Raw genomic sequence first — 24,933 nt, forward strand, 5'->3', positions numbered from 1 at the left:
TGCACATTTTTATGATAGGGGCATAGCTTTGGATTATTTTCTGTGTAAGTATAAAAGGTTTTATTATTTTTATCATAAAACCTTTTATCATTACATGGCAGCCGCCTATCTTTCTCGTATACATGCTGCACAGCTTATTCATTCATACTCCTAATTGCCTGTGAGCTGTTTCTATAGCCTTGCAGAGCAACAGAGGAGTTTCTTGATAGCTCTCAGGGGCGTAGCAATAGGGGGTGCAGCGGTAGCAACCGCATCGGGGCCCTTGGGCCAGAGGGGCCCCGAATGGCCCTCCCTCAACTACAGTATTAGCTCTATATTGGTCCTGTTCTCATAATAATCATTTACATATATATACTTTGAATAGTGGTAATCATTAACAAACTATTCCCCATCCCCTTCTTGCACCTCTGACACTGTAGTTGCCATTGGCAGCTTTTAGTGCGCCGTTTCAATTGCTATGTATAGAGTGCATGGGGGGCCCCACTGTAAAACTTGCATCGGGGCCCACAGCTCCTTAGCTACGCCACTGATAGCTCTCCATTCAAACAGCGCTGCCTGTCAGCCCTCACTACCACAGTCTGTAGTGCAGATGCTTATAGCAGAACCAGCACACAGACCAGACAGATATTCACAGAGGTGTGCCAGCAAATCCTGGTTTTATCTACAACAGAGGAGGATCAGCTAAATTGCCAAGCCCAGTCCCCGGCTAGAGGGACAAAAGCCCTGCTGGACAAACCTATATGGGCTTGCCAGCTGCTGCACAAGGTGAGATTATTCCAGCTTTATTTGATCTGATATATACCGCTCCCTGAGTGTGCTCTATTTTCTGTCTTGCACTTCAGATTGAGTTACCATTGCAGTAGATTTTAAAGAGCAACACCCATTTTTTTATTTTGATTGTAACCACATTGAATTTCCACTGCTCGCTCCTTCTGTTCACAGAAGTTATTCACTGCACTTTCTAATCACCAGCAGACCGCATTTTAAAAAATCCATTCATCCCTGTTCCAAGAGGTTTCCAAAATGACAAGGTCACTTCTATGTCTAAACAGGAGGTGTTTATGTTTACCTTGTATCCCGGAGGCGCAGTGATGGTGAAGTTGCAGGCATTCATGTTTGTGGGGTAGTTGTTAGGATACCCAGGAGAAGTAATGACTCCATTAGGGTAGAAATAACTTGCTCCACATGGAACTGTTAGGAAAATAACACAGCAGTGTCAGTTAAATATGTAAACTCCACAAAATTAAAGGTTTTTTTTTGTAAACTGAAATGAGGCATCCATCTCTACATTGTTATGTATTACAATCCTGTTTAAGAAGAAATTCAGCAGGGAAACCTCCAGTGTGTTATGGGAAGTCACTGTCTCTTCTCTTAGACATTTTCTACTGTGATTGCCATAAAGCAGGGATGGGCAGAAACTACGCCAGTGCGAATTTACTCATCCTAGTTCGCATCTACGCATCGTAGTTCGTAGGTGAAGTTTCAAAACTACGGTTACGAATTTACGCTTAGCAAAGTACCTCTACGCATAGCTTATGCCCACTATGACCCACAATAACATATGTATTGCGTAGTGAACTACGAATGCGTTACTCGCGTCTAATTTTCCGCGTGCGATTGCATGCTTACAATTTTATGCATTGGAAAGGGGAATGTACGCATAGAAGAGTTCCCGATTTGAACATTTAAAGAAGAATTCATGCGTACAATTTTCTGCATACAGGCTTAAGCATCCGCATACTCTACGCTTCGCACTACGCGTAATTGCGTATTTTAATGCGTAGTCTACGAAATGCATACAAAGCGAATATATACTTCAGATTATGGAATCAACCAGTTCTGTCCTTTAGTTATGGGAGATGGAAATTGTGTTCTTCCTTGTGACTTCCTCCACTAACCAGCAAACATGCTGACATGAAGACTGGAGATGACCTTGCTGCGCGGTTGTCTCTGCCTTGTTACCCTCACCCTTCATTTCAAGATCCTTCTCTTAATATGTAGACCATCTCAGTGTCTGAGCAGATAATACTTTTTGTCTGACTTAAGCCAACAACCCAAAAAACCACCTGTAATCAGAGCCGGGACAAGGTCCTCCAGCACCCAAGGCTGAGACACCAAAGTGCGCCCCTCCATCCCTGCCTCCCGAGCCATCAAACACTGATTGCTATTAGACTAAGAGGGCCACAGGGCCCACAACCTCCCCAACACCTTAATATCTAGTTATCTGGCTTGCAGTCACTGCCATGTATCCCCTTCTCTTATTTTTTTCTGCTTCAAACACAATTAGGAATGACAGCTGAATGAATTGTGCGCCCCCTCCTACACTGCGCCCTGAGGCTGGAGCCTCTCCAGCCTATGCCTCGGCCCGGCTCTGCCTGTAATACGTGTGGCCCAAATCATCCAAGACGCTAGAACTGGGTTAGTAAATGTGGTCTTGCCTCTCAATTAGAAAAAAAGGCCCCCAAAACTGTATGTATACAGTCCCTTACCTGAATTGTATGTGGCCTTAAATCCAACATCGGTAGAGTCACTGTCCGTAACAAACTCAACTAGCATCTGATTGGTAGAGGCAATGATTTGGGGAAACGTACTGCTGCCGCACGCTTTATCCAGCAGCACAGGATAAGACTTGGTGGGGCCATCATAGATCTTTATATAGTCAGATGTACAGCCAGGAGAGGACTGCAGATTAAATGCAACAAAATTCAGGGTAACCTGAAAGACATAGAAAACAACTTTTAGTGTTGTTATAGCTACTTGTGAAAACACTTCTGTATTCTTCTGTAAGACACTCCACACAGATAGCACTATAGTGTGACAACGACTTGAGTCAAACACAAATTGTTTGTTTAAAATCATTTTTTATCAGATATTTGTAAAAGAGATCACCATAATGAAGATTAACAAAATTTGTAAACACTGGGTACAAAATAGGCCATGCAATTAGCAGAATAGGATTAGTCTTGGGTGGTTGGGGAAGCAAAGAATGAGTGGAATCTAAGTGGCTGTAATGCTAGGTATACACGGCAGTGTACTTTCTTATCAATCGAGCCGCTGATGGCTCGATTGATAATTTCCGACATGTCCAATCACCGCGTGGATCGATTCCCGTCTCGATCCCCGTGGTCGGACAATAGGCAAAAACGAAGCGCTGATAAGCGCTGAGAAGAAAGTGCCCGCGGGGACGAGCGGGAATCGATCCACGCGGAGGATCTGCTAGATAGTATGCCGTGTATGCCCACCATAAAGGCTAAAGGTGGCCACACACAATACAATAAAATGATCCAATTTTACAGCAATTTTATAAAAACGATCAAATCTCCCAAAAAAAAAATAATAAAAAAAATCAAAAGCTTTTTTTTTCATTCAACTAAAACATTTGATCAGGCTTTCCATTTTATTTTGATTTTTATCGATCCGGAATGCCAGATATTTTTCTTCAATTTCTACTAGAGATTGTATGGTGTGTGTTAGATTGTCAATTTATTAATATACACACCCTAGCAATTTTCTCAGAGTTTCCAATCATTTTTCTCATAATTGGGGAATAATTGAACGTAGGTGTGTGGTACATTGGTCATATTTTTGAAATGTTACAGTCAGTCAGAAAAATTGATTGCAATTCTTGAATTGAACAGATATTTAAAAAATGTTATGGTGTGTGGCCACCTTTAGACTCTGTTCCCACTTGAGCAGAAGAACAGACATTTTTTGACCATTTTCCACTTCATAGTGAATGGCTCCTATTTTATACATAGGAGCTGTACACACTTGTCACACTGCAAGGGATCTGCATGATCCGATGCAGTAAGCAGAGTGCACTTCTGTGCAGTCTGTGATAATCCTGTGCAGGTGGATGCGTTCCCCCATATAGCCTATAGCCTATGGGGAAGCGCATCTGCCCCGAGTAACAGTCCATGGCGGACCATCAGCTCCCGTTGGCTGCACATGGTCCAGCACATTTGGGAACACAGCCTAAGAGGAAGTGAAACCTTATGCAGGCAAAATAAGAATTGCTTCTGCATAGCTGTGGTCAGAGAAGGGATGACGTCCTAAGTGATTGTGTAGGCAAAGAAGGTATACAAATTCTGGGTTCTAGGGCCTATGCAGATATAGAGCAAGTGAAGTTCTGGCAACAGCTGTATGGACAGAGGAGGGGCAAAGTTGTGGGTGACTGCAACAAGAGAAGAGGTACGATTCAGAAGGTCTGTGCAGACAGAGAAGGGGTAACCTTTTAGGTTGCTGTGAACATGAATAATGGATAAGGTGGAGTCTGGTTGTGCATGCAGAGAGGAGGTGGGGTGGCTAATTTCTTAGGGGTTAAGTACAAAGAGTTGTATGTCTGTAGCTAAATAAAAAGTTTAAATGCTGAAGGAGGAATCTACAGCTTCCCGTTGATGCATTAATCTGCAAATGTGCTACATTTTATTAAACTGGTCAGGTCTAGTTTCTCTCTTCTTTTATATTCTCTTTGTCTGAGATGTGATCAGTGTTTCTTTTCATTTCCTTGTTTCCACCAATGACTGTATATTGGTTTCCCCTAACACTGGCCTTAGACTGTGATGGATGTATGACTGTGGTAGAGATGAGACTCTGAGCCCCACTGCGAGTCACAAGACTATACACTCTGTAAAGTGCTTCCGAAGATATCAGCATATGTGTTGGTATTTAAATCCAGCATAGCCAATTTGGAACACCAGAATACTCCCGACTCTCGGACTGTTGAGTACCGAACAAGTGGACAAGGCCAGGAGGAGGTTACTGCATTGTGTGTCACATTGTGTTTCATGAGACTCCAATAATTCCTCTTTATCAAACAAAAAACTTATGCGCTTAGGATCAGATAGATTTACATGCGTGGTTCGCGTTCCACTATTGCTGTGTAAACAATATCAAAGAAAATGTTCAAAAAAGGTCCGCGCTCGTTTACAAGGATTAAAGATCAAAGAAAAGTCTCACATCCCCGTTCAAGTCCTTAGCAGATACTCCAAACTAGGATCCAGGCAAGACCATCCACTTCAATTCATATAAACCATGTATTCACGTCACATGTAAGAAAAATACAGAGAAAAAACGCACATATAGTGCATCACTGATGGACTGATGGGATTCCAACACCTCTCCACAGTGTTATACCTCCACCTCACACTACACCATCCGTGCTGGGACACCCCCCCCCCCCCCCCCCACAGTGCACGCACTCACCCAATTGCCCTCCAAAATATCCGGAGGTTGAAATTACAGCTTATGGGGGTTACGACCGTCAGTGTACCGATCAATCCACTCCTGCTTCTCAATAGTCACTTGACTCCTCAGTAGCACTAAGACTAAAACATACTGACATAGTGTAAAAACGTCAGGTTTTAATAGTTAAAAAGAAGTATTGCACTCACAAGCGTATGTTTTGGACAAGCATATCAGATACAGAGAAGTCCCCAAGTGACCATCCCTTCTGCTGCCATCTTAGAAACTCGCCAGACGCTGCTCCGCGCACTTCCGTGTATTCTCAGTCTCTCCTCGCTGGTCGCGTGTGCCGTGGCTCCGCCCAATGCATTTCGTCAGGTACTGACTCATCAGGGGCTGACGGCACACGCAAGGCCAGCGTCTAAAAAGGGTACCCGCCCCTCCCACTCAGCTCAGCTGGAAAAACGTCCCCCAAATGTTTAAAAACCGCTCTCCTCAGCGGCCAGCAGAGGAGAAGGTTGCCTTACAACCCGATTCCTGCACTAATACATAGACATACTGCACTAAAATAAGAATAAGAATAACATTCCACCTACGAGAGAACTTCATGCATTTTCAAGATCTTTATTGCAACTGCAGACCTGCATCCCTCAGCGGGCTCTTACACATTCCTCAAACTGCATTTCCCTCCCATTCAAAGCCCCACACATATACCATCAAAAATGATCGATCTGGTAAAATCAAAAAATAAAAAGATAAAGAGGAGGATAAAAAAGGAGGATAAAAAAAAGGAGGATAAGGACAGGGGGTCAGCTACAAAAAACACTGTTTCAGGAGTTATAGAAAACTCTATTATTATCCATTAAAGTGCCACTAATCTAACTATTGCTAATAAAGCAGTTTAAATCTAATTCCACGTTTAATCCTTTTGGACTTAGAGCATCCAATTCATAGATCCATCTCGTCTCTTTTTTTGACAGTTCCCTTACTCTGTTTGAACCTCTCCATCCTGGGCGGAGTTTCTCCACTCCACAGTGTGCCGTCAGCCCCTGATGAGTCAGTACCTGACGAAATGCATTGGGCGGAGCCACGGCACACGCGACCAGCGAGGAGAGACTGAGAATACACGGAAGTGCGCGGAGCAGCGTCTGGCGAGTTTCTAAGACGGCAGCAGAAGGGATGGTCACCCGGGGACTTCTCTGTATCTGATATGCTTGTCCAAAACATACGCTTGTGAGTGCAATACTTCTTTTTAACTATTAAAACCTGACGTTTTTACACTATGTCAGTATGTTTTAGTCTTAGTGCTACTGAGGAGTCAAGTGACTATTGAGAAGCAGGAGTGGATTGATCGGTACACTGACGGTCGTAACCCCCATAAGCTGTAATTCCAACCTCTGGATATTTTGGAGGGCAATTGGGTGAGTGCGGGCACTGTGGGGGGGGGGGGGGGGGGTGTCCCAGCACGGATGGTGTAGTGTGAGGTGGAGGTATAACACTGTGGAGAGGTGTTGGAATCCCATCAGTCCATCAGTGATGCACTATATGTGCGTTTTTTCTCTGTATTTTTCTTACATGTGACGTGAATACATGGTTTATATGAATTGAAGTGGATGGTCTTGCCTGGATCCTAGTTTGGAGTATCTGCTAAGGACTTGAACGGGGACGTGAGACTTTTCTTTGATCTTTAATCCTTGTAAACGAGCGCGGACCTTTTTTGAACAATAATTCCTCTTTCTAGTTTGGCGATGCCGAATTTGAATACCAACATTAATCTGCATTATAATATATATATGCGGTGGATTACTTGGGAGCACTGAAGCGAACTATAAGGTAAAATAGGCAAAAATAGTTCACTTCCGTGTCTCTTTTGCTTTTGCCGGCGCGGGCCACAAAATATTGTATCGAGGGCCGCAAATGGCCTGCGGGCCGCGAGTTTGAGACCCCTGCTTTACTGAATTAAAGCCCATATATACAGTATATAGGCCTTCCACTAAATCCCTGGGTGTCTCCTACTTCTGCATGCAATTACCTGTCCAGTTGGGGTCCTGATCAACCAAACACAGTTAACATTGTTGGGGTAAGGAGAGGGATAATTGGCTGATGTGAAAACTCCACTATCCTTGTTCAGCAAATTGGCACAGACATCTGAAAAAGAGAGAGATAGCAATGAGTGAGTCCACTCTGTGAAGAAAGCAGATATATAACATTAGTCATCCCATGTGTACAGGGGGATCTCATTTTACAGATGTTTCATTTACACTCATCTGAAGTACCGTATTTTTCGGACCATAAGTCGCTCCTGATCATAAGACCTAGGTTTAGACAACAAAAACCATGTGAAAAAAAAAATATAGTAAGCCAGTTGCATCTATGGTGCAGAGGCATCTTGTGGAATTTCTCCACCCAATTATTATGCCCCCCTTTTTACCCTTTGTTTCCTCCGCTGTCCCTCTGTGCCCCCCTCTGTCTTCCTCTGTCCCCATGTCCTCCTCTGTCCCTCCTGTCCACATGTGTCCTCCTCTATCCTTCCTGTGTCCTCCTCTGTCCCTCCTGTGTCCTCCTCTGTCCCTCCTGTGTCTGTGCCCCCATCTGTCCCCTTGTGTCATTCTCTGTCCCCCCTGTGTCCTCTTCTGTCCCTCCTGTGTCCCTCTTTCCCATTGTGTCCTCCTCTGTCCTCTGTTCCATCAGAGACACAGGCTTACTTGTGAGGGTGTTTTTTGTAGGGGCGAGAAAAAGATACAGAGACACCGGGAGCCCAATCTCGTGTAATATTGTCAGGTCAAATTTGACGATATATAGATAGGTTGCAATCAAGGCAAAGAACTCGTACTGGCATATGGGGAAGTACCGTCCCCACTTGGCCTTTGTGAGAGGAATGTCTATCGTCGCTGCTCCAAAGACAAAAAAGGGGAGTCTTTTGACCTTCAAGGGGGTCTAGGACTCAGTACAATCCCCTAAGGAAGCGTACTTAAATATGTTAAGGGAGGGTAGGAGACGCCCAAGGTATAATTATTCAAGTGGACTAATAAATTGTTAAGAAGATCTAACCTTAGAGTTGCCAATTTCAAGAATGCAAGGTTTTCATTGGAAATATACTTTTTATTGTGCACAATAGTCTTATGTGCACAATAAAAAGTATATTTCTAATGAAAACCTTGTATTCTTGTTGAAATCGGCAACTCTAAGGTAAGATCTTCTTACCAATTTATTAGTCCACTTGAATAATTATACCTTGGGCGCCTCCTACCCTCTCTTAACATACTTGTGAGAGTAGACACGATTGGAATTGGTGGCTCATGCCATTTGCCAGTACTTTTAAGAATATTCCCTTAAGTCCTGCCAAGCCATCCACCACCCTTAAGACCCACCGAGCTCTCACCAGAAGACCCACCGAGCTGTCCATCTGTTCCCTTAAGACTCGCCGACCAGTCCCCTTAAGATCCACTGAGCCATCCATCCATTTCCTTATGACCCACAGACCCATCCATCTGTTCCTGTAAGACCCACCGAGCAATTCCCTTAAAGAGAAACTCCAACCTAGAATTGAACTTTATCCCAATCAGTAGCTGATACCCCCTTTTACATGAAAAAGTAAATCCACATGGAGCAAGCACCAGCGATGAAAGTAATCGTCTCTTTATTGATCACATCAGTTTTAAAAGCAGCAGTGTAACAACGACAGACCGCTGTTTCGAGCCACCATGCTCTTTATCAAGTTGCCAAGACTGCAATACAAACAATCACCTTCCACCACTCCTTATATACCATATCAACACCAATCAGTGGTCAGCGTTTGAATCATCCAATCACAGTGTATAAACAGCATGGAAGACCTGATGGGGAACTGTGTGATACACAAAAATTCACACCCCCTAGGCCAAACCACTCCCACTGCCTGTAAACGTAAAAGATTAAGAATACTAAAAAACCTCACCTATTAGAAATAAACGATTGTCCTATCTTCCTATCGTTCCTGCTGTACATAGAGAGAACCTCCACATCGCCGCGTAGCCCAAAACCTTAAAACGCCGCTCTCGCCGTCGCCAGCCAATCAGCTGTTCCAAAAGCCAGCCAATGAAAGGCCTCCGTCTAACAAAGTGGCAGCCAATCCGCATCCACATGCGTCTTGACCAATGAGCGATGCGTACGTCACGGCGCATTTAAACGACAACCAATCCGCATCAGTATGCGTCCTGGCCAATGAACGATGCGTACGTCATGGCGCATCCAGGCGCCACTCGTAGTGGTATGTTTGTCTCTCTTTTTTGGTTACATACTTTATGTTTTAATTGGCTAGTGTGAGGCGTTTGAATCAATTTCGATAATACAGTGTAAGATATAGGTAACGTACAGTATTGACTGCTTTTCTTTCACTGCTGACATGGGGAGAGCCTGTTGTTGCGGTGTATGGTTGCTTAGGCAACCAGTGTGATGCCCATTGGTTTTTCTGCTTGAAGAGGCGGGGCCTTTGGTCTGATTGTATACCTATCATGCGGGGATTAAGGACGCGTGATTGGTCAGTTGAGCCTAGATGCTCATTGGCCAGCGCCCTGATGCGTCATAATGTACGCATTATTTACTTTTTGAACCGCATGTGGTTGCGGATTGGCCTCCGCCTGGATGCGCCATGACGTACGCATCATTCATTGGCCAGGACGCATACTGATGCGGATTGGTTGTCGTTTAGATGCGCCGTGACGAACGCATCGCTCATTGGTCAAGACACATGTGGATGCGGATTGGCTGCCGCTTTGTTAGATGGAGGTCTTTCATTGGCTGGCTTTTGGAACAGCTGATTGGCTGGCGACGGCGAGAGCGGCGTTTTAAGGTTTTGGGCTACACGGCGATGTGGAGGTTCTCTCTATGTACAGCAGGAATGATAGGAAGATAGGACAATCGTTTATTTCTAATAGTTGAGGTTTTTTATTATTCTTAATCTTTTACATTTACAGGCAGTGGGAATGGTTTGGCCTAGGGGGTGTGAATTTTTGTGTATCACACAGTTCCCCATCAGGTCTTCCATGCTGTTTATACACTGTGATTGGATGATTCAAACGCTGACCACTGATTGGTGTTGATAGGGTATATAAGGAGTGGTGGAAGGTGATTGTTTGTATTGCAGTCTTGGCAACTTGATAAAGAGCATGGTGGCTCGAAACAGCCGTCTGTCGTTGTTATACTGCTGCTTTTAAAACTGATGTGATCAATAAAGAGACAATTACTTTCATCGCTGGTGCCTGCTCCATGTGGATTTACTGAATCAACGGCTCCAGTGGTGTGGAATGCTATAAGCTTGGGCACACGTTTCTCTCTATTTTGAAGGGTGCTGATCCAAACCTTTCTTGTGTTTACTATTGACTTACCCCTTTTACATGAGAAATATAATGATTTTCACAAACAGACCATCAGGGGGCGCTGTATGACTGATTTTGTGCTGAAACCCCACCCACAAGAAGCTCTGAGTACCGCGGTACTCTGGGCAAACTGCCACAATGTAACAATGTTCACAGACAGGAATTAGCTGTTTACAGCTGTCTCTAACAGCCAAAACAGCTAGGAGCAGCTACATAACCTGCCCACAGTAAAAATGTCACCATGTAATAAATGTCAGAATGTAAATTGGGGAGAGGAAAGATTTTACAATGAGCAAACACTGACTAAATCATTTATACATAATTATAGTAAAAGATGAAGCATTTTTTTTTACTACATTATTTTCACTGGAGTTCCTCTTTAAGACCTACCGAGCCACCCACCTGTTCCTTCTAGACCCACCAAGCCATCCTCTTAAGACCCCCACAGCTGTCCCAGCTGTTACTGTGCTCGAAGCAGCATGTGGCGGCTCCAATCATCATCCACTAGACACACACTGGCCAATCAGCTGCTGGAACGAGAGCTGCCAATCACAGTTGCTCTGTATGCTGACAGGAGTTGACGGTCTCTCGTGGCGGGTCCATGGGTCTGTCATTGGGGCCAATCACTGCGCTTCCGAGGGTCTTAAAGGATTGGTTCTTTGGCTTGGTGGGTCTTAAGGGGACAGCTCGGTGGGTCTTAAATTAGCAGATGGACAGCTTGGTGGGTCTTAAGAAGACAGCTCTGAGGGTCTTAAGGGAATAGATGGATAGCTCAGCGGGTCTTAAAGCGGACCCAAACCAAACATTTTTTTAATTAAAAATATTTAGTTGCACCACTCTGACACATACAAAGATAAATAAACACTCCTTCCAGCCTATGAGCATTTCAGTGCATGCTTTTCACCCTTCTCTTTTCATAGCTAGGGTTATACTGGGGGCAGCCATTAGCAATTCCTCCATTGCCAGACACCATCTACTCCACCAGTTTGCCGGAAAAATGCTGGCAATATGAAAGGAAGGGAGGGGTTCCTCCAATAAATGTAAAATATTTTATATTTGTTATCATGCAGCTTAAAAAAGGCTTCTATTTATTATTATAATTTAGAAAATAGATTTTATTTCTGAAATCTTGTATTTTTAATTTGGGTCCACTTTAAGGAAGTATTCTCAAAAGTACTGGCAATGGGGACAGAAGAGGACACAGAGAGACAGAGGGAGAAGCAGGGATGACACTTGCGGTGGGGGCAGAGGGTGCAGCAGGGATAGCACGTGTAGGGGGACAAATTGCAGCAGTGGAATCGTTGTATTCGGACCATTAGACGCACTGACTTTGTCCCCCCACTTGTAGGTGAGAAAAAGTATGTCTTATGGTCCAAAAAATATGGTAACAGATTCTGCCAGATCAGTCATTTTATACATATTACTGGTGTGCAGCTTATGTAATGTATATACTCGTATATAAGCCGACCCACGTATAAGCCGACGTACCTACTTTTCCCTCAGAAACCATAAAACAGTGGTTGACTTGCATATAAGCCCCCTCCACAGTGTAGCCCCTCCACAGTAGCCAGACGTGCCCCCAGTACAAGTCAGCCCCCTTCCCCTTAGCCAGATGTGTCCCAAGGAAGATACAGCTGTGTCTCAAGATTCCACTAGATGGCATCATAGTTATGAGACACAGCAATTGCCACACAGGAAGACTCCCCGGTCATTGCACTGCTGACACGTTGTTTGCATGCTTCACAAGACTACACATGTAGTGGGGACCATAGACACAGCAAGGAGCCAGCTGGCAAGAGCAGGATCACTAGTGCACAATCCTTACATTCCTCTGTCAGTAACAAAACCTGCTCCACCATCTGTTCTGCTCCACTGACATGCATATAAGCTGAGGGAATAACTTTTCAGCACATTTTGGTGCCGAAAAATGAGGATTATATGTGAGTATATAAGGTAAATGTAGTGAGAATACTGGAATGTGGGGCGATGGGATCTCACCAACACAGTAAAAGTAATATATACCAGTCTTTTATAGCTCAATCTATTCCAGGGAGTCAGCCAGACACATCACCCTGACAGGTTCCACAGCTACAGATACTTACTGCAGTTATACCGGCGGTTGATTTTAGAGACATCCAGAACACTCAGTCCATCTCTTTGCCCAAATGGTATGTTGGGGTTAGGCTTGGAAACCATGGTGGGCTTGCCTGAAGTGTTGCCGAAGGCAGAGCTGATCAAAACACAAAAGCATGTAAAGATGTCACTGCATGATGTTCATCACTGATCAGTAGTAGTTTGGTGATGGGCACAGCAGAATGCACTTACTTGTCATAATGCATTATTGAGGAATAATCATACTCCAAGCCTTGGTCATCAGTGTCCATTTTGTTATAAGCAGCATAATAATCTGCAATAAGAACAACACAATTCTGATTTCACTTCTTATGGACACCAATTTGTGTAGATGACTGTTCTCATTGTTTCACAATTGTTTCACCTTATTTCCATTATTACACGACACTAGTAGATAGGTAGCTAAGTATATATACAAAACACGCACACCACGCAAGTTCAAATGCAAAAGGAATGTATTGAAAAGATATAGGCTGACAAAATCAGTCAAAAACATGTATCACACTGCAACAGGGAATGTATACAACTATATACAAAGCTCAGCAACAACTGTAAGTACAACAAAGGGGGTAACATAGATGTGCAAATTACATGCAGGGAAACAAGAAAGAGTAGCAACTGCTTTAGCTTTAACACGGAGTGCTGGCTGGTAACACAATAAATGTACAAAGGATCGCACAGAGTACAAGACAATATAATGGCGCAAGAGCGAGGCACGAACACAGCTGCATTACCCAGACGCGGCATTTCAGAATGTCCTTTTTTAATGGGGTAAGTGAAGGAGGCAGCCAGAGCAGCTTGCAGAGCGGTAAAGTGTGTACTTTGCACATCCATTGTTACCCCATATGTTGTACTTACGGGAGCAGGAAAAAAGGGCGCCAGCTGAGGGTGGACAAAAAGGGTGCCGCCATAGACTTTAATGCAATAATCGTTAATACGGTGAAAAAAGCATGAAAAAAGGGCGGCGCGAAAAATTTCGTTAATAACATTATGACGTTATCGTTTTTGAGGTGGTTATTGTTTTAGAAGTTTACAACGGTATAGTTTTTGTCATATTATTTCGTTAATAAGTACAGATTTTATGTTTTCAAAGGTATTATCATTAATATTTGTAAAGGGGTGTTTCTGCAGAGGGAGTGGTTAGGCTTAGGCGCCACCAAGGGGAGTGGTTAGGGTTAGGCACCACCTAGGCTGCGGTTAGTTTTAGGCAACACCAGGGGGGTGGTTAGGGTTAGACACCACCGGGGGGTGGGGGGGAGGTTAGGGTTAGGCACCACTGGGGGGTGGTTAAGGGATCCTGGGGGAGCCTCCACGTGGCGATCCTGGATAAGTGCTAATTGCTGCACAAACTAATCCCCCGCAGGGCAAACATTTTGCGATGAGTTACTTGGCACAACCGTGCATATCCTGGCATGCGAAAGCGAATGCAGATTTGCTTGAGCAGTGTCTCATGAATAAGCTAATTAGGCCTTATCTGCAAAGGCAGGTATATAAGGGTTCACTTGGTGTTTGATGCACACACCCTTTTTTCAATACGTGGTTAGGGTTAGGTACCACCAGGGGGGGGGGGGTGGTTAGGGTTAGGCACCACTGGGGGGTGGTTAGGGTTAGGCACCACCAGGGGGGGTTAGGGTTAGGCACCACCGGGGGGATGGTTAGGGTTAGGCGCCACTAGGGGAGTGGTTAGTTTTAGGCACCACCAGGGGAGGGATCTGTGTTAGGGTAGGGTTGGGTTAAGCAGTATTGATGAAAAACGTTACAACATTTAACATTAATATTTATTCGTTATTATTTTTTGCTTGTTTTTGCAACAGTAATTATTGTTAATAAAGCTTGACAATGATAATTCTCGTTAGCAAATTTCCTTAATACCTGGCGCCAAATTCGTTAATAACCCGGGCCCTTTTTTCATGCACACGTACTTACAGTTGTTGCTGAGCTTTGTATATAGTTGTATATATGCCCTGTTGCATTGTGATACATGTTTTTCTAACTGATTTTGTCAGCCTATATCTTTTCAATACTTTCCTTTTGCATTTGAACTTGCATGGTGTGTGTTTTGTATATATACTTAAAGACTCTTATTTATACACAGCACCCAATTCAGTGTTACTTTTGCAAATATTATCTCCTGCATATCGTGTGTGCGTCCTCATGTGTTTCCATTGACTAGTAAATAGGTGCCCATATGTGGCAGCAGTACAGGTTATTAAAGCAATAAATGTGGAAGGTGGGTATAAGAGTCAGAGTGATGATCGGTTAGGGGCAGGGTGTGGGGAGTTTGCAGTAATTTTGTGGTATGCTACATTTATTTTGGGAGGCCTAAGATGCCATGATGGCCAAACAAAGAGGATGTACATAATGAAGGTGGACCTGTAAACATTGACACAGAGGGGTATATACAGACACATATGATGAGAGGCGTAGCTAGCAAGAAATAGAGATTCTCGATGAATTATTAGAACTGTTATCACATATGTTGATAGTGTGTTTTGTTTTTCTTCTGTTTTTCCACCACACATTCCTTACTATATCATTGTTTTGTATCAAACTCTTCTAATATGTTTATAGCCAGGGCATGTCTTATTCATTGCCACAGTGTGCTTCCTGCTTTTGCATGAGACTTATTGCTTCACCCCCAGGTATCAGCTTGGATCATTTAATTAACATGGACAAACCTGGAACATTGCAGTGAGTAAATAACCGGCCACATTGTCATTCTGGCCTATGAAATTCTGCCTCCTTTCTTATTGGTTCCTTTTTTTTTAATCTTCCCATTGATAAGGAGAAGCATTATATAAAATGTATACATAACAAATGTTATTGCCATTCCTGCTTAAGAAGTAGTTATAAGATAATAAGATACACCTTGAAAGATCTGTGTTACCTGGGTTAATATACTGGTAGAAAACGGTGACATAGTTATCCCGATCGTCTCTCATGTGCTCATGGACAAACCCCAGCGCGTGGTCAAGCTCATGCTGGACAATCCCTCTGAGCATGCAGCCGGAACCCAGCGAGAGGTATTGGCCACCACCAATTTTTCCAATAAAGGAGACACAGCTGGAGACAGAGCAAATCACAATGTGTTTATATTTCAGTCGTGGATAGCCACAGAGCATAATGGCTTTTTATTTTTGTTTGAAATAACAGATGAAGCATCTTTATATTGTGAAGATAATCAGTATCTGTGAGCTCAGGATTTACATTGCATCTCTTTCTGTATGATGGACAACAGACACAAAGGGAATCCCAGAACTCTCTTCTGCAGGAGAACGGGGAAGAGATAGAACCTAGTATTCTATTAGTCTTTTATTGCTGTCAGGCCTCGATCACACCAGGGACATTGCCGATGCTTTCCACAGCTTTTTACATTGATTCTAATGTGCCACGTTCACATCTATGCGCTTTGTTACTGTCACGGTGTTGCATGTAGCGATGATCGTAATCAACAAATTACGATTTCACTAAATTTTGCGTAAATTTTCGCAATTATGCTTATATGTAATTAAGATTTGCAAATGCAATTGATTTTGTGTGGTCATAATTTTGCATAAAATTTCGCGAAATTTTGCATAATTTCTTGCCGACTTTAGCAGTGAACAGCAAAGCTCCCATACATGCTATGGACACCACAATTGCTACATATGTTAAGGAGAATGGTGGGTACAAGTCAAACAAAAGAATTTTGCAAAAAGACCTTGTAGTTTTTGAGAAACTCAATTTTAAAAATACAAGTAAAAAATGGTTTTTAAACTTAGAAAGATGAGTTTAAAAACCATTTTTCTTTGCGTATTTAAAATCGAGTTTCTCAAAAACTACAAGGGCTTTTTGTGACTTCTACCCACTGTTCTTCTTAACATATGTAAACATTTTGGTAGCAATAGCATGTATGGGGGCTTTCCTATTAACCTCTAAAGTCAGCACAAAATTACGCAAAATTTTAAAATACTACTATTGCATACGAAATGAATTATGATTTTCTCTGGAATTTTGCATTACGATTATGATGCGCAATTGCGAATTTCGATGCAAAATTTCGGCCCACCACTGGTTGCATGCATTTCCGTGCGTTGTGCTTTGAAGCGCACAGCAAAGCAAGTGGACAACTGCTACATCAAAAAAGCAGAACGTATGCTGTACAAAAATTGTATTCAAGCGCGTTTAAGCACATGTAAAGCATAGGTTTGTTTATAAAAAGCGCACTGCAACCCACTGAAATGCAAATGAGCTCATGCATTTTTTATCATGTGCTTAAATACGTTTCTGAACACACCCAATGTGAACGAGGCCTTAGTCAGTTGGAGAGATATGGCCTCACATCCTGCCTCAGGGTCTTCTTTCATCAATGCAACCAATCAAAAGCTCTAATATTTAAGAGAATATGCAACAATTTTACACAAAAATTACAGAATGTAGGATTTTTTCACCCAATAGTATCTCGGGTGTTTAGAGAATTGCATTTGAGAAAAAAACGTAAGCGATAAGGACTATTCTGGTCGAAAAAGGCTGGTGATTGAGAAAGGTTAAAGGCGAGAAGTATGCATAGTCTGCAGCAACAGAGGGGCAAGAACATGACAGATTATAGCTGAATTCAATGCAGGTGCATATCTAAATGCACAACAAGACAGACTTTGCAAGGGATGGGCTTTAGCAACAGGAGACCATCAAGAGTGCCTTTGGTATCACAGAAAAATAGGAAACGATGCCTGTTGTGGGCCCTTTCCATCTTGCTCAATCAGTCTCAAATTGGATTGAGGAACATTAATCAGAGTTAAACCTGCTTCCTGTAGAAGGAAGTTGAAAGATCACATCACAGCATGGAAATGACACCATCCAATCTGACTCAAATTAGAGCTGCCATTATGTCAGCATATGCCAACATTCCTCAGCCTTGGTATCAGCATAGTGTTGCATCCATGCCAAAAAGAAAATCAGCTGTGATCAGAGCTAAAGGTGGACAAACTTGTTATTAGAGGGTATCTCTAGTTTTTTGGCTACTTAGTGTACATCTGAGTCTGGATTCAGCAGTAGTTCCACAGCAATTATTCAAGAGCTATCCGAAACACAATATAAAGGCACAAACATAACATGCTTGGGACATATTTGGGATGTATTCAGAACCTGCATGGCCTCACCAAGCCACTTAGTAAATTCAAAGTAATGAGGAAGTGACTCCAAACCCACCAGAATAGGACAGACTGCATCCGGAAATAAACGACTTAAAGAGACACTGGAGTGAAAAAAAAAATATGATATAATGATTTATATGTGTAGTACAGCTAAGAAATAAAACATTAGGTGCAGAGACATACGTCTAATACTATTTCCAGTACAGGAAGAGTTAAGAAACTCCAGTTGTTATCTATGCAAAAAAGCCATTGAGCTCCACCACTTTCAAAGTCACAGAGAGTTCTCTCTTCTGAAGCTTGTTATCTCAACTGTCAGTCACTAATTTGTTCTTTCTTTTGCAGAGGACAGGTCAATAGTTCACTGGGCTGCTCTGTAAAATCATTTAGAATGCTGAGTAGTGTGTTAGGTGCAAATATTAGAAAATGATGCAATGTTATAAAAAACACTATATAACTGAAAATAAAAATATGATAATATTTTCTTTGCTTCTAATATTCTAGTCATTATCCGTACTACACAACCAATTAATTATATCACAATTTTTTTTTGCTTCTGTGTCTCTTTAAAGTGGACCTCAACTCAGAACTCCTCTCTGCTCTAAAAGATACACAACAGCATTATAACCTTTAAACAAAAAACATTTCTTTGTTACAGCTGATATAAATCTTAAAATAAATCTGCACAGTTTCTACTTCCTGATTCATGAAATCAGACATATTGTTTACAGCCTGTGCTTTCAAATGGGCTTATCCTCTGTGTCACATGACTGCCATGGCAGATAAGCCCATTTAAATGCACAGGCTATAAACAATATGTCTGCTTCCATGAATCAGGAAGTAGAAATTGTGCAGATTTATTTTAGGATTTGTTTCAACTGTGACAAATAAATGTTTTTTGTTTAAAGGTTATTATGCTGTTGTGTATCTTTTAGAGCAGAGGAAGTTCTGAGTTCAGGTCCACTTTAAGCCTTACTACAGATGGATAACAGTAGAAATTAGCGAATATACTGTAAGTCATTCAGTAAATCTGGACTGAACTTTAACATGTTTGCTATTGGGTTGAAAAAGCTTGCATGGTTTGCCATGGTCATTACAGAACATAGTAGGGTTGCTGGAAGGTTAGTAAAATGGCAGATGTGCAGCAACTGTGGCAATTTTTTTTTTAAACAAACACAATCTATCCTAGGTTTTGAAAGTTAAGTGGATGTTGATGATGAACACACTTGCTGTTGTTATGCTATATACATGTTCTCTACTCTTTTATCTGACTGTTCTTGACATAAACTTCTCCTTTGGGAATGACTCAGGAGATGGGCAACAACCTACCTGCTTCCATACACAATGTTCACGTAGTCGTTCTCTGTTGTTCGAGGAATGAACCTTATGCAAGTCAAAGTCTGGAACTCCTCAAAGGCCCTCTTGAACAAGTTGAGTTGGTCGGAATCTGGGGATAATAGAGGATGTGGGAACTAGATGACATGCTGCATTGCAATAAACAGTGGTGAATGGGGTCAACCATTATAAGAGTAGCAGTAGGGTATTGTACCGTGTTAGCCATCAGTAAAAGCAAGAAGTTTTAAATCAGGATGATACCATTTATTGCCTAACTACAAATGAATAAGAATAAACAAGCTTTCGGCCTTGCAGCCTTCTTCAGGTTTACATCCTGTTAGTTTGCAAGCTGGTGGTACAGACAGCTTATATACATGCAACATCAAAAGGGAAAACAGATGTATTTTTCAAGCATAAATACGTCCTTAAGATGCCTTAATACAAACAGACCATCTAAATGGGGTAAGATAAGGATCCTTGTTTACTCCATTGCTCACAGACCTGGTATTTAGGATTGACCCAGAGGTATCATAAATTCTTAGTTCACAAGTTCAGCTAGAGTGGCTGAGACAGTTCATATATCATCAATCTCATACCAATATAGAAAGTTGTTGTCCTTATTCAAACCCTTCTGCACAGCTTTGAACCAATTTATAAATTTTGTTTCTGCTATTAATCGGTCATTTGACGTTTTGAAGCCGCCCTTCAGGGCAGTGACACGAAGATCATCCATGCTGTGTCCGTTGGACCGAAAGTGTGTAGCAACTGGGAGTCCAGATTCGGTATCATTAATAGTGTGCCTGTGTCCATTCATATGTTTGCGCAGTGTTTGTCCAGTTTCTCCCACGTACATAACATTGGGGCATTTAGCACACATGATCAGATATACCAGATTGGTGGACCCACAGGAAAATTTACCTTGTACTCTGTACTCCTGTTGTGAACCTGGTATCGTTACCCTGTCAGTGGAGTAAATGTGTCTGCAGGTCCCACATATTTTTTGTCGGCAGGGTGATGTTCCGTTTTGTTGAGGCCTATTCAAAGAGCTCCTGACAATCATCTGTTTTAGATTGTGTGGTTGCCGATATGACAAGAGTGGAGGTTTAGGGAATATCGTTCTCAGTCTGTGATCCTTGTGTAAAATGGGATGAAGTTCCTTAGCAATCCTCCTTAAGATTTCCAGGTGTGGGTTGTAGGTAGTGTTGGGCGAACACCTGGATGTTCGGTTTCGGGAAAGTTCGTCGAACATGGCCGCAATGTTCGGCATGTTCGGGCCGAACCCCGAACTCCCCGAACATCCCGCTTTTGGGGGCCCTATGGGGTCGCAGGCATAAGGGGGGAGCATGCCCCGATCGCGGGGGGGGGGGGGTCGGAAATTCCCCCCACCCCCTCCGCTAGCGCTCCCCCCTCTGCCCGCTTCCCCATACAAAAGTTTCAGGAAGTACCGGTCCGGTGGTAGTGGGTGGCTGGCAGTGGGCGGCACTGTGAAGTGAGTGACTGAGGAGGAGGAGTCCGGAGAGTGACGCGTTGAGGGAGGCCGGGCAGCGGGCGGTTCAGCAGTAGTACCGTACTACTGCTGAACCGCCCGCTGCCCGGCCTCCCTCAACGCGTCACTCTCCGGACTCCTCCTCCTCAGTCACTCACTTCACAGTGCCGCCCACTGCCAGCCACCCACTACCACCGGACCGGTACTTCCTGAAACTTTTGTATGGGGAAGCGGGCAGAGGGGGGAGTGCTAGCGGAGGGGGTGGGGGGAATTTCCGACCCCCCCCCCGCGATCGGGGCATGCTCCCCCCTTATGCCTGCGACCCCATAGGGGGGCAGTATTCGGCCAAACAGGGCCCTGTTCGGCGGCCAATTAGTAGTTCGGGGCGAACCCGAACTTAAAAGGCCGAACACCATCAGGTGTTCGGCCGAACTCGAACATCACCCGAACAGGGTGATGTTCTGCAGAACCCGAACAGTGGCGAACACTGTTCGCCCAACACTAGTTGTAGGTGACAACCAAAGGGACACGTTCCTCTTTCTGGTTTTGCTTATATTTCAGGAGTTCAGTCCTGGGGATGTTGCTGGCTTTCCTGATTTGGGCCTCAGCCATGGGAGGACTGTAACCTTGTTTAATGAAAGTGTTCTTAAGGTGATCCAGGTGCTTGTCTCTGTCCATCCTGTCAGAACAAATCCGGTTGTACCTTATAGCTTGGCTGTAAATTATAGAGTTCTTAATGTGCTTGGGATGAAAACTGTCATATCTTAGGTATGTGACTGATCAAATTCATTCTCACTCATAATTATTTCACTTTTGGACAGGACCTCTATTTACAGCAGATGGGCGTGGCAATGGGTTCTCGATTCGCTCCACAGTATGCAAATCTATTCATGGCCAAAATCGAAGAGGAATACCTCAATGCATGTGGCATAAAACCCTTGGCCTACTTCCGCTTCATTGATGATATTTTAATCATCTGGTCCGCAAGTGAGGATGATCTTCTCCAGTTCCACAGAAACTTCAATGCCTTCCATCCTACAATCAAATTGAAACTTACCTACTCTCACACAGAGAATAACTTTCTGGACACCACCATATACATCAGGGGTAACAACATACAAACCTTTGTGTATCGCAAACCTACAGACCGTCCCACATACCTACGATATGACAGTTTTCATCCCAAGCACATTAAGAACTCTATAATTTACAGCTAAGCTATAAGGTACAACCGGATTTGTTCTGACAGGATGGACAGAGACAAGCACCTGGATCACCTTAAGAACACTTTCATTAAACAAGGTTACAGTCCTCCCATGGCTGAGGCCCAAATCAGGAAAGCCAGCAACATCCCCAGGACTGAACTCCTGAAATATAAGCAAAACCAGAAAGAGGAACGTGTCCCTTTGGTTGTCACCTACAACCCACACCTGGAAACCTTAAGGAGGATTGCTAAGGAATTTCATCCCATTTTACACAAGGATCACAGACTGAGAACGATATTCCCTAAACCTCCACTCTTGTCATATCGGCAACCACACAATCTAAAACAGATGATTGTCAGGAGCTCTTTGAATAGGCCTCAACAAAACGGAACATCACCCTGCCGACAAAAAATATGTGGGACCTGCAGACACATTTACTCCACTGACAGGGTAACGATACTAGGTTCACAACAGGCGTACAGAGTACAAGGTAAATTTTCCTGTGGGTCCACCAATCTGGTATATCTGATCATGTGTGCTAAATGCCCCAATGTTATGTACGTGGGAGAAACTGGACAAACACTGCGCACACGTATGAATGGACACAGGCACACTATTAATGATACCAAATCTGGACTCCCAGTTGCTACACACTTTCAGTCCAACAGACACAGCATGGATGATCTTCGTGTCACTGCCCTGAAGGGCGGCTTCAAAACGTCAAATGACCGATTAATAGCAGAAACAAAATTTATAAATTGGTTCAAAGCTGTGCAGAAGGGTTTGAATAAGGACAACAACTTTCTATATTGGTATGAGATTGATGAAATATGAACTGTCTCAGCCACTCTAGCTGAACTTGTGAACTAAGAATTTATGATACCTCTGGGTCAATCCTAAATACCAGGTCTGTGAGCAATGGAGTAAACAAGGAGCCTTATCTTACCCCATTTAGATGGTCTGTTTGTATTAAGGCATCTTAATGACATATTTATGCTTGAAAAAAATATCTGTTTTCCCTTTTGATGTTGCATGTATATAAGCTGTCTGTACCACCAGCTTGCAAACTAACAGGATGTAAACTTGATGAAGGCTGCAAGGCCGAAAGCTTGTTTATTCTTATTTATTTGTAGTTAGCCAATAAATGGTATCATCCTGATTTAAAACTTCTTGCCATTATAAGAGAGACACTGATTACTTTCTGAGAGCCAATGCATGTTGCATGCAGGTCTTTGCATTATTCATGGTATAAAACCAAGCTATATCCAGGAACTTTGCATGAAAATATAAAAGAAGATTACCAGTTGAAGTATTAGTTCTTCTACTTAACTTAAAGCACACTGATATCTAATGTGCGCCACAGTCAGATAATATTTATATATTTATCAAAAAGAACCGCTTGGAACATCCAGATACAATAAAAGCTTCAGTGGTCCAGAAATCTAGTGGTATTTGTAGAGAAAAAGGTACTCAATAGTGGGAGCCATGAAGCTCAGCTCAGACCTAGCCACCAAAACCGTGGTGATTGTGAACACATCCCTTTTCACCACTTCCATCACCAGTCCAGGCCAAAGTGTCTCTGTCCTCCCCCTCATGTCAAGGGCTAAACTGTCCACAACAAGGAGCTGGGTTAATAGAACTCATTTTACTTAGGCAAAGTTTCCATGAAGTATATTACAGATGTATATTATTCAGCTGTGTTGCCACCAAGCAATGAAGATGTTATTATAAGATGAGGAAGAGGCAATTACTCACTGTAAGCTGGGTCTAGGGCGTAGGGAACAGGCACAGTCCCATCGGCAGCACTAGGCCATTTGATTGCATAACGGAAGGCACTACGTCCAGGTGGCACCAGCATGTCACCTCCGTGCGTCAACAAAGTTTGGTCTAAATATAACATTACAAAGAAAAGTAATTAGTCCAATACAAGGAAAATAGCTGAGTGTGGCTGATCAATGTCAGCTGATCATATCATACAAAATACACTATTCTTATTTGTTCTTATTATGAGAGAAGTGGTGGTCATGTGACTTCCCCAGTTTCTGAGACTTCCCATCCTTCCTCTGACTCTACGGGAGAGGAGGAATGCTGAATCACACTCCAGTAACATGGCAACCTGTAATGCCTGGCAGAACTCCTGCTTTCTTTCAACCGCTATACCCCAATCTATCCCAACCTTCTTCGCCCTATGTGGCGCGTCCCGGCTTGAACGGGAGGTGAGAAAATAACACCTGCCCGACTTCAGTTACACCCAGGCCTTGTAGGTGCAAGATATTGTGGCTGAGGCCGAGAAAGCCAGAGTACCACCAGAGCAAACAAGACTATGCAGCTGGTTGATATTAGGTAGTAGAGCGGAATGCTCTTGTGGAGGAAGTTGCACAGATCACACCAGGAGCTATAAACAAAGGAGCAAGATTGCTCAGAGCAACCACAGCTCTGAGCTTCCGATAACCGCCACAAATAAACAAGACACAATGGTTGCTCAGGACGACCACAGCCCTAAGCTTCTGATGTCCAGCACATAAGACAGACAGCAGACAGACAGACAGAATGCTTATTAGCAAACAAGATACATTGGTTTCTCAGGGCAACCACAGCCCTGACTCTCTGATGTCCAACACACTGAGTAACAAAGACAGACAACAGAGAGACAGACAGAATGCTTGCCAGCGATAGCAAACATCCACACTGACAAGGACAAAACAAACAGGTAGGAGCGTAACTAATAGCAACCACTGCTACAGTCACGTCCACAGTAATAGAGCAAGCAGGAATACTAACAGTCACCAACATGGTGAAGGCAGTCTCCAAACTATCAGGATGGGTAAAGACTTTACTGTATCCACGCAGGTGCAGTGAACGTCCAGGCAGGCAAGGCAACAAAATGCAATACAATACTACAATACAACTTTCACACCAGGAACCCAGCAAACAACTATGGCTAAGCTATACGCTATGTCGGGCGAGGTCTGAGAGGAGAGGCAGGCTTTTCTATGGACATCAGCCAATGAGAGCAGACATGCAAATTCCCAGCTGAATGGTAATCATGCAATCCTGTGTTAGCCTGACTGAAAGCTGCAAGCTGCTGCCTGTGAATGGAAGGA

General features: G+C 43.2%; 1 protein-coding gene across 1 annotated transcript in view; it reads right to left on the reverse strand.

Annotated features, from left to right (window-relative positions):
- LOC137561643 (embryonic protein UVS.2-like) overlaps positions 1-24,933 on the reverse strand; it is a 56,191-nt gene that overhangs the window by 16,859 nt on the left and 14,399 nt on the right. Inside the window, exons 5-12 of the mRNA XM_068272955.1 lie at positions 23,585-23,716; positions 19,133-19,250; positions 15,562-15,737; positions 12,867-12,948; positions 12,644-12,771; positions 7,217-7,332; positions 2,490-2,715; positions 1,070-1,191 (exon numbers count right to left, since the gene is read on the reverse strand). Of these exons, the coding sequence (XP_068129056.1) occupies positions 1,070-1,191; positions 2,490-2,715; positions 7,217-7,332; positions 12,644-12,771; positions 12,867-12,948; positions 15,562-15,737; positions 19,133-19,250; positions 23,585-23,716 (1,100 nt within the window). The remainder of the gene's footprint in view (positions 1-1,069; positions 1,192-2,489; positions 2,716-7,216; positions 7,333-12,643; positions 12,772-12,866; positions 12,949-15,561; positions 15,738-19,132; positions 19,251-23,584; positions 23,717-24,933) is intronic.

Source organism: Hyperolius riggenbachi, chromosome 3, assembly GCF_040937935.1.
Source record: "Hyperolius riggenbachi isolate aHypRig1 chromosome 3, aHypRig1.pri, whole genome shotgun sequence".
Classification (NCBI taxonomy): domain Eukaryota; kingdom Metazoa; phylum Chordata; class Amphibia; order Anura; family Hyperoliidae; genus Hyperolius; species Hyperolius riggenbachi.